Genomic DNA, 11,256 nt, shown 5'->3' with positions numbered 1-11,256 from the left:
GATGTGATGATCAGTGTTGGGAAGACAGAATTGGAATCAGGCAATTGCTTCCAGTGAAGAGTGAGGGAAACTTCCCCGAAGAATACAGCTGTTGGATAACATGACCTCTGCATGCACTGGGATACTGATTCCATGCATTCTGGGATATTGATCAGTTCTTGCTGCCTTTGTGGATTCATTTGGAGATTTTTTGGGTGTATTTTTTGGCCTTCCCATATCCATAAATTTCCCACGCCACCCCATATCCTTTCTAACTTTGTGCCATGGGCTTTTGATGGTAAAATTTCCGCTGACTCACGCACTCATTCCTAGACATCTCTTCAAGAACCCAAGCAGATGACTGAATAACATCTATTGGTGCCTTCTTTTTTTCTGAAGATATTGTACACCTCAATCAAGTTTGCACATTTGGTGGTGCTTGTAACATTTTATTTTGTTTTATTTTGAGGGGAAAAGGAATCTGTATCTTGGGTGCACCCCACTTCAGCCTCTCCTTCTGGGGAGGAGCCCCAGTATTCTTCCGCTGTGCACCAGGAAAGCAAAAGTTAACCATCTAGTGTGAGTGGGAACTAGAAAGATTTTACCCTGTCTGCTCCAACCCCCCCACCGCCACTCCCCCCTCCTCTTCCCCCTCTCCCCCACCCCACCCCAAGAAGAATGGGGCCTGTGCTCCTCAGGCGTGGAGGTTGCCTCCTGCTCTGGATGGCACTGCTCCTGGGATGCTGGGCTGAGCTTGGTAGCGGCCTAGAGTTCCCAGGAGCGGAAGGCCAGTGGACTCGCTTCCCTAAATGGAATGCCTGCTGTGAAAGTGAGATGAGCTTCAACATGAAGACACGTAGCTCCAGTGGCCTAGTCCTCTACTTTGATGATGAGGGCTTCTGTGACTTCTTGGAGTTAATCTTGACCCAAGGTGGGCGGCTCCAGCTCAGTTTCTCCATCTTCTGTGCTGAACCTGCTATCTTGCTCTCCGACATGGCTGTTAACGACAACCTGTGGCATACTGTAGTCATCCGCCGCAATTTTAAGAACACGACGCTGCTCATTGATCAGTCAGAGGCTAAGTGGGTAGAGGTGAAATCCAAGCGGCGGGACATGACAGTCTTCAGTGGCCTCTTTCTAGGAGGCCTGCCACCTGAGCTGCGCTCAGCTACTTTAAAAGTAACACTCTCCTCAGTGAAGGATCAGGAACCCTTCAAGGGATGGATAACAGATGTAAGGGTCAACTATACACAATCCTCACCTGTGGAGAGTCAAGAAGTGCGGCTGGATGATGAGCAGAGTAACCTGTGTGCCAGGGATGACGTTTGCCTCAATGGTGGCATTTGTTCGGTGCTCAATGACCAGGCTGTCTGCGACTGCTCCCAAACAGGCTTTCGTGGGAAGGACTGCAGTGAAGGTAAGAACCCGCTTCACCCTTGCCCTGCCAGCCTCTCCCTGTGTGAAAGGGAAGGTCGGGAGAGGGAGACTGCATGGCATTTTGTTTGTATGAGTGAATCTCGCAGCTGTGCTTTCCCTCATCCATCTCATACTTGGACCTTCTGTTAATTATTCCAGCCCTCCATCCTTTTGAACATTTAATATAACCATATTTTGAAAAGTTTCAAAACAAGGTTGTGGAGGTGGGGCAGTGGGAATTTTGGGGGAAAGTAGGGTGTGGTCATTGGAGCAAGTGAACATTGTGATGAGCAAACTTTGTAGTGTGCAGTGGTATATAGGAAAAAGGATGAAGAAGACCTGGTGGATGTTTTCTTTCTTTTTTGAAACTCAAGGAAAAGTAACTTGGAATTATCCTTGAGTTTTCTTCAGAAAATAGATTGGCAACCCATTCATAACTCAGTACTAGAATTTAAACCCATATGGTCCCAATGGGATTAAATTACATTAAATACAAGTACTTCAGTTTAACAAGGTTGTGGATTTGGCTACTGCCAGTTTTACTATTGTCCAGAGCAGTGGGAAGAGATAATTGGCTTTATTTCATGTACGAAGGTCATGGAAAAATGGAGTTTACCATTCTTCTGTTGGAATAGGCTTATTAATATCCTCAGATTGCTTGAAGTCATATCAATGATTTATTTGTGCAATTCTTTAATGAGCAAGGAATATGGAACATGGTGGATTTATAATTTCATACCAGAGTGAATGCTGTTTTATAATAATGGAATTAGTAAATTGATATGCAAGTCACATGAATGGCATATACAACTGTAGAATAATTTTGACTGGAATGTTTCCAGGGATCGGTATTTAGAACCAAGAGATTTAGAAGGTAGAAAAGGGGATGTCTCTGCTTCCCATCTTTTTAAAAAAATAATTATGGAATCTTCATTTCTCTCATTGTTTGGTTTTTTTTTTATAATGCAGATAGATTTACTTGCAATTGTATCTGAACTCTTCAAAAATATACAGTCGTATTTCTAAGTTTTTAACACTACTTTTTCAGCATAAGGAAACAGACTGCAAATATTCTTGTTGCATTCTTGAATTGAAATGACAGCCAAAGCTGTTATGAATGACAGATTATGGGGAGGAGAGGAAACATATACTTTTGTACATGTATCTAAAAGAAGGGAGATAATCTTCTTTCCAAAGACAGTGAAAATGTTTCAATACTTAAAATAGATCTGATATAGGCCAGATGAAGGTGTTCATTGAGTGGCTGCTTGTCCGTAATGGTTGAGTAATTTGCCTTTATCACATTTAATCAAATTTCACTGGCTGTAGAAGAGACACAATTTTCTGGATGTACTTTTTATTATGTAAACTTCCTGTCTGTGCTGTCCAATACTTAGGTTTTCAGTCATTTAACATCCTATTTAATTTATCAGCTCTTTATCTTTCATCTCTCTGCCATTGCTTTAAAAACATTCAAACCTTTTTTATATTCATAAATGCTGTTTAAAATAATATAATATCCCAGAGAATAATAAGTGGTACCTTCACTAGCTCCTGGGAGAATTCCTCATCTGTATGGGTTTTATTGGCACATGATTTGTTTCAAAGTGGCATTTGATCTTAAAGGAATGTCTAATGAATTTAGCTTCCCTTGTTTCTTTGCACTAAATCTTGTTCTAATTCATGATGGGTAATTGATGTAGTCGGTTATTAAGTCAGTTACTACCACAACAGAAATTACATATGTTAACCATACCTAAAAACCACTATCCATTTTACCAAAATAGCTATCTAGCAGTTGCTTAAGAAACATTAATACAGGTAATATAATCCCGTAGTGAACCTAAAGAAAGGAAGAGGAGGACCCAACATCTGTACATTAGAAATATGAAACAGTGCTGCCTTCCTTCAAATTGTATTTGCTTGTGGATTCTGTATGCAAATTAAACACTATTAACACTTAAACACTATTTCAGATTTTAAATTAATAGATAAATATCTGTTTAACTTGCTGGCTATTGCATATACAGTTTTATTCTGTGTATATTTATTTACTGATTTCAGTGGCAATTACTCCCAAGTAACTGTGCATAGGTTTGCAGTTTAGACAACAGTAGAACCCTTTAATTTCTGTAATGGCAAGTATTCTTTATTCCAATTCCAGCAAATCTGTGTAAGCAGCACACAGAGAAAAAAATGCACTGTTTGTTTTGAACAATATTACACCAGTTTAAAATTTCTTTCAAATATAAGACAACACTCTCATAGCCCCTTCCTGAGCTCTCTGGTGTGCAGAGCTGCAGCAGTGGTGAAAATGGCTACCGCTGCATCCTGAGCGCTACCCAGGCAGCTCCGGTGGCTCCTTGGGAGAAGGGAACTTTCATCCCTTCTCCTGGGTAAGGCGAGTAGCTCCACAATGGGCCTACTCAATTCTACTGCAACCCAAGGGTCAGTGTAGAATCAAGAGCCTCCATGTTGGGCTGGCAGCCCGACACAGAGGCTTCGGATCCACTTCACTGGTCCCGCCTCCCTCCTGCCCTGCTCCCTCCTCAGCACGCCTCTTCACCACCCTGTCTCCGCCTCCCCCCTACCCTGGAACACCTCCTCCCCACACGCCCCCACTTACCTCTCCGCTGCTCAGCAGTTTGAGCGACCACGGAGCAGCAGAACAGCAGCGGTCCACTGGCGCTTGTCCAGCACCAGCTGGTGCTGAGCTAGCACTAGTGCTGAGGGCTGCAGATGTGCCTTACAGCACTGTTTAGGATTGGGCCCTGAATCAGTTCCTGAGAACAGTTAGTCTGACCCAGTGCTTCCTATTTGTTAATGACAACCATACCAAACAAGGAAGATTGTGTAACAGAGACAAGTAGCTCTTTGTATTGATTAATCTGTGACAAGTAGCTCTTTGTATTTAATTACTCTGTGATTAGGTTACATTTCTCATGACTCATTAGAGGAAGCAAAAATAAATTAGGAGGGGCACAAGTACAACCTGTGGTCCTCATTAGGCTTAAGAATCACTGCAGCTATTGCCTACAGCAGTTTAATTTCAGAAGGTTCTTCTAAGCTAGTTCTGAGTCTTCCTAGAACCAAAAATCATAAGTAGGAGTTTATCAAGAAGCCTAAAAAATACAGATTCAAGGCAGTGCATGTTTGGATAGTTATGCATATTTATGAAGGATTGACTTATTCACCATCACCATTTATTGTTTATAGAAACTGTTATAACTATAGAAACTATAGAATACATGAATGGAAATTAAACATAAAGTCTTTCTGTCTGTTGAAATTCCATGGCATTTTATAGGTGTGTGTATTCTGGTAAATATTCTTTTATTAACTTGAATAGTATGGTTAATAAACGGCAGACCAATCCTACATACGCAATGCAATGTCGCCAGTGTGGCTTCTGCTGTAATGTTGGGGATTTCTGGCTGCTGGAGGACACCTCAGAGTAAGGGGACATTTGTTCTCCTGCCCAGAGTAAGCCCTAGCAGCTGCAATGGGTTACCTGTTGTCATATTGAGTTGTGATGCTGCTGGCACAAGTCTGTGTTGAACTGTGCAGGCAGATCAGGCCCAGAAAGAGTTTGGGTACAGTGCACGCAGACACCACTGATCCTGCCCCCCTCCCGGGCTCAGTCAGCCCACCCCTGCCCCATCACCATGCTGTTTTGCCCTCTCAACCCCTCCCTCCACCCCTGTGCTGGACACATCCGTTCTGGGAGGCTGCCTGACAACTGCTTGCCCAAGGGAAAAGCTCCATCCTTCCTGCTACATGCCTGGCCTTGCGTTGTTGCAAAGCAGTTTGCCGTGCTTTTGTAACAACATGCACCAGTGGAACATGCATTCTGCTAATGCAGACTCTCAATAAGATTGGGCTGTTAAAATGTTAAAATATAAATATATTAGGAATACATATCAAGATCGGTGCATATAGCAAAAACGTCCAAGCAGAAAGGAAAGGAAAAAATTAGAAGATCAGTACTGTACCATAATAAGCGGAGCAAAAGACCTGATATAGTTGTGGAATTTATAACTCCATAACATTATAAATGTGGACCATCTTTGTATAAAAGGAAAGATTTTCATGATGTGTCCTTTTTAGACCTTGTACATGTACAAGTTTCACAATGCATTCCACAACAAGCTGTTGCACAAACATGACACTGGTAAGCACAATATTTTCAGTTCATTTTTGTGCTCTGTCTTCTGTGTGCTGTGGCGTACAGAGCAACATAAAATGCTATCTTACTTCAACATGTCCTCCTTAGGGTATTATTCATATTTATTTTCCCTATTTTAATAGGTGGGAGTCTGACAGAACCAGTGGAACGTAATGACAACTAACCATACATGTAATACGTTCACACAAGTACAGTTTATACCTGGTGAAAAGGGCGATGGAATCAATCAGCTTTGAATGCATCAGAGCTGAAACCACCTTGAATTATTCAAAATGAATTTAAATAAATAAATAAATAACTTTCTCAGAGAAACATAAGGATAATAAAATCATAATAAAATAAGATCAGCAGTGAAATATAATAAAGAAGCCTATGTCTGAAATTTTAATGTTGTCTATCAAGTAGGGATATGCTCCAGTCAGTAAGCTCAAGTAGCGAATCATGAGTCAGTGAGTTGCTAATCGTAACACATGTCCATTGCAACTCAACTCACAAAAATTTGAGTCTTTCAGGTCCTGTGTACAAGTCATTTCAAGAAATGAGTCACGTCACAAGTCAAGGCGAATCAAAGTCTTCCTTCCTCTCAACCCCCCCCCCCCAGCCCATGCCTCCTGGGACCATAATCTACCCTCCCATAATGTCTGCTGCTGCTATCAGGTTCCAGATTGCCCACAAGGTCTTCAGAATGACACATAAGTGGTAGGGGAAAAAAGTAATAAAGCACACACTAGGGACTTGAGGTAGAGAATCAAGTCATTTAGAGTCCAGACTCTTTTTTAAAGTCATTGGTCTTGAGTCACAAGTCAAGTCGGGGTCGGTGATGTTCACGACTAGAGTCGACTCAAGGAGGCAAAAGCAACTTTTTTGCATGACTCAAGTCGTCACCCTGAGTCAAGTGCCCATCCCTGCTACCAACGATGTTGATTAAAATGGTTTTCTTTTGTATAATGAAATGTTTTAATTTTACTGAGCCTACATTCAGAGATCCTTAGCATGATGGTCCTTAAGTTTTTTCTGTCTAAACTAAAGATGGTTCTCAGTTATTGCTTGTGTTTATCTTTATGTAAAAGTCACTCTTGAAAAATTCTGTTGTTCTTAATTCATTGATGCAACAAGTAGACTAAGGGGAAAAAAAAGCAAGTCCCAGCATGTTTCAAAAACTTACACTTTGGAGTTATTCAAGAGGTTTATAATACGACTCTGCAGTTAGCTCATTTTTTTTTAAAAAAAACCTCTGAATAATGTCAAAAACATCTTGCAGCAGAGAGTTCCATAGATGGTGAACTGATAGAAACTTCTCTTTTATCATTTAATTTTTGGCCTTGAAGATCCTGTTTGATTAAATTATGTTGAAGGATACCTGAAATTAAACCCTAGAACAACTTGTAAGCCAATTTTACTGTGAATCAGCCTTTAGTGAATCAGATCATTAGTGCATTCATCTCATGGACTTGTGGTTCTCTGAAGATTCCAGCTATTGCATCTCAGAGTTTCTGCATGCCAAGCATGGGCTGCCCACTGAACTCTAGCCATATTCATGATTCCCATATACTTCCTTCTTTTGAGCTGAAATACAGGGAAGAATAATAACCTTGGGTTTCATCTCAGACATTATGTTCATAAAAATATATATTATTTTTTAACATTCACCGTTCTTTTAGCACAGTGATATTCTTCAGTAATGGTTTCTGCAGACAGTTTGATGTAGCAAAATAAAGTTTTACTTTTAAACATTCACTAACTCTGTATTTGCTGTTTCATGCCTCTGCTAATACAGGTAGGCTCATCATATATACAGGCTGTTATGTTCTGTGATATTTCTCACAACCTAAGATGGAGTGAAGATTGTGACAGTGAGTCATATTGAGTCAGATCCAGGCTTTTTACTGAATCCAGTCCAGTACATTTCAGTCCACTTTCTCTAGACTTTAAAGTTATATGGTCAAAAAATTTCAGTGAAGGTGAGAACACTTAAAGAAATTGAAAGGGAGCTTTTTCATTCAACCATGCAAAGCATAACAATTCTTCAGCTTGGTTAGCAACTCCTGGAACCATAACTATTTATAAATATTGCCAGGAATAACAGCATTAAAAATCTGAATAATTTATGAGTTTCTTTGGAGCAGAAAGTAAAAATCATTAAAAAAATATGTGGACACATGTAAGACATGTGGACACATGTAAAGGTGCCATTTGTGGACACATGTAAAGGTGTTGCAGAACCAATCTTTATTAGCTAGGGTAGCAGTCAGATCTATGAATAAAGAAACTAGGAGTTTCTAAACTGTGTTATGGGAAACGCTGGGATTCCTTAGAACAGTAGTTCTCGCAGATTTAGCGCTGGGATCCACTTTTTAGAATGAGAATTTGTCAGGACCTACTGGAAGTGATGTCATGACTGAAAGTGACACCATTAAGCAGGAACATTTTTAACAATCCTAGACTGCAATCCTACCCACACTTACCCAGGAGTAAGTCCTATTGACTATCATTGTTAAAAGAATGTACATAGTAGCTTGTTAAAAGTACAACAGGTCTGTGACATTTCCCCAAATGCAGTCACATACCATGGTAGCATCAAGTCTAATATATTAAAAATAAAATATTGAAATGCTTGGGGATCCACCTGAAACTGGCTTGCAACCCACCTAGTGAGTCCTGACCCACAGTTTGAGAAACACTGCCTTAGAAGATTAGCAAGAAATAATTTGTGGTAAGATCAGTAATGGTGGACATACTTCTCTGAAAGGAAACTGATCCACCGCTGCTTTTTTTCTCTTCAGTGCAGTGGCATCACTGGGGGGTACAGGCCACACCAGATGATGCGCACGAGGGGGGACACACACTATTACTGGCCAAAATGTTTGAAATCTTGGTATTTTTGAATAATACCATCATGTTATAAGTCATTTGATGCGTAATTTCATTTGGAATGCAATACATTCCAAACTGTATTCTAATATCTCCATTCTATCAAATGTTATATGACATGCTGGCCTCCCGCATTGAGTGATGCAAACCCTAGTGATGCCATGCTCCCATATGCAGTCTCGGGTGTGCCAGCTGCTTTTAGGATCAGAAATTGATTATTTTTAAATTTTTGTTTTTGCAGGATTCTGCATTATCCACAAGCAAATTTTATATTTACAAAGCAAGACATCATGTCTTAAAAGTTATTAATCAGTAAGAAATGTCTTTCAGGAACAGACTTTCTCTACTTTTATTTGCAAGAATTCCACAACCAGCAAACACTAGTTGATGTGCTGTAGATTTTCTTATGGTCTACCTATGGATTTTAATCTACTTTATGAAACAGGAATGTTTTTAAGGCCCACTTAAAAGCAGAAGAAGAGAAGGCTTGTCTGATTGCCCCAGAGAGGGAATTTTGCCATGATGGTGCCAACCTGAAAAGGCCCTATGATATGGATATGGCTTGTGTACAACTATGGAGAGAATTCATAAGTTGAGTTTCAGCTCAGAGTGAGCTTAAATCACTGAGGAATAAACTTTTTATTTCATACAATTTCATACTGCAAGGGTGTAATCACAGCAAAGAAAGAGAATTGCCTAACAATATTCATAACTATGCAGAGTTTCATTTTAATTTCTTCTTTATTTTTAATTGCAACCTTAAACATATGTCTCAGTATTAAACCCTGGGGCAGAGAAAGCACATATTTAGATTGAACAGTATCTATGAAACTGACATTTTTAAGTAATGATCTCCCTTCTTCAAGATCATTTCGAAGAGAGATTTCAAAATGGATAATTTCTGCAGGGGCATCTCAGTTTACACATAGCCTGGACTGAAACCTGCAAATGTTTACCTTTATTTAGGCAGACTAGAAAACAGCTCTGTTTGATGCCTGACATTCTCCTGGTCATACAGTTTTGTCAGTGATAGGAAATACGTACAGTACTATGTCTTGCCTTAGTACTAATGACTAGAGGAAGAAGCACATTTGATTTCTATTAGATTTTGCTTGCTTATAGCCTTAGGCAATTGGAACTCTCCTTGCTATGGAATAAGTCTAATGATCCCAGGGCTAAAATGAAAACTTACAAAATATTTCAGTTTTGCTGGAAGTCAAATTCTTGTCAAAAAAAATTGCAGTTTAAAAATGATGCATCTTCCACATGTTCCAGGAGTAACTAAGGATGTTTGGATTTATTTTCCCTGATAGATGAGTGCTGAGCATGAAAAGGAGACTTAAATTGTAAGATGCTCTACTATCATAATTTATTTTATAGTATTTATAAACTATTTTGCAAAATTAATTTACTAAGCAATTTATTAATAAAAGATTGTAGCTGAGACATCCCTGATTTTAGATTCTTAAAGTGAGAATGTGTATATCAGTGCCATGGTCATCTCACTAAGAGCCCAATCCTGGGCTCGGCGCCACAGCTTCGTGCCACTGCACACTGTTGCAAACGTGCTGTAAGGCACGTTTGCAAGCCTCACCACCGAGCTACCTCCCGTGCTAGCCCAGCACTGGTTGGTGCTGGGCTAGCGCAGGGCGGTCGCCCAGCCTCCACGGCTCGGTGGTCTCATAGTCTCACGGCTCGGTGGTCTCACAGTGCATGGTAAGCAGGGGCGGGAAGGAGGTGTTCCAAGGAGGGGAGAGGGCAGTGGGGGGTGGAGAGAGGGCAGGGGGAGGTGTGGCGGGGAGGGGAGGGGGCGGGCGGGAGGCATGCCAGGGGAGGGAGGGAGGCGGGTCCTTGGAGCTCAGCTTCTTCCCTTCTCCCCTTCTCCCAAGGTGCCACCCGCAGTGGGGCGCACAGAATCTGGCGGCAGCCATTCTTGGTGATGCCGAGGTTGGGCACCCTGGGCAGCTCAGGATTGGGCTGTAAATTGGCAACTTATTCATAATATGGTGGCCTTTAAAAAAAAAAAAAAGAAATATATGTGGCATGAGTCTGTGTAGCAATTGGAAGACAATTGGTTTTCCTGAATATTATTTTAGCTGCAACTTACAACCCAATCCTAACAAACTTTTGAGCACCTATGAAGCCATAATGCAACCCCAAGGATGGGAACAAATATTCATTTACTTGAGGAGGACTCTGCAACTACCACCCTCCTCAGTGATATTGCTAGTCTGGATCCAAGACCCATTTCATGGGCTGGGACTTTCTTACCCCAGGCATGGGGAGAAAAGTATCCTTACCCTGAGGAGACTTTCCATCTGCTAAACCTTGCCAGCACCACTGTATCAGTGCAGGGAAGTTTAAGTACGAGAATTGGGGTGCCTATTAAACAATTTGCTTTTCCTAGCCCAAACCAGTAAACTGATTCATGTACTCTCAAGGACTGCTTTAAACTTTTTAAATTTCTTACATGGAAATGACCTTGGAAATGACAAGTATCTTGTTCATAACACCATCATTTGCCTACCAAAAACAAAACCTATTTGAAGGAGTTAAAAAGACATGCATGCATTCATCACATATAACAATGTGGAATACATGCCATTTACTAAATTGAGATGATAGTAGTTTTAAGAGCTTCTGAAATGTTCTAATGTTCTGAAATATGAATATTCCACAACAAAGATGGACCAAGATCAACATCTGTCTTTTATCTCTTTGCTTGCCCTGTTCATCCAACATAGAATGTAAAACCTCTGATCAGGGTCTGTTTTTCCTCCTAAGAACAATGTGTCTAAATTAAA

General features: G+C 40.6%; 1 protein-coding gene across 15 annotated transcripts in view; it reads left to right on the top strand.

The window, feature by feature from the left end:
• Nucleotides 1-632: 632 nt before the first annotated feature.
• Nucleotides 633-11,256, top strand: part of NRXN1 (neurexin 1) — a 1,133,747-nt gene continuing 1,123,123 nt past the window's right edge. For all 15 annotated transcript variants that reach the window (XM_066625795.1, XM_066625872.1, XM_066625848.1 and 12 more), the window contains exon 1: nucleotides 633-1,396. In XM_066625795.1, the coding sequence (XP_066481892.1) occupies nucleotides 658-1,396 (739 nt within the window). In that variant the 5' untranslated portion in view covers nucleotides 633-657. The remainder of the gene's footprint in view (nucleotides 1,397-11,256) is intronic.

Source organism: Tiliqua scincoides, chromosome 1 (genome assembly GCF_035046505.1).
Source record: "Tiliqua scincoides isolate rTilSci1 chromosome 1, rTilSci1.hap2, whole genome shotgun sequence".
Taxonomy (NCBI): domain Eukaryota; kingdom Metazoa; phylum Chordata; class Lepidosauria; order Squamata; family Scincidae; genus Tiliqua; species Tiliqua scincoides.
Note: the sequence above shows the minus strand (reverse complement) of the source record. Positions and strands in the feature narration are given on the sequence as shown.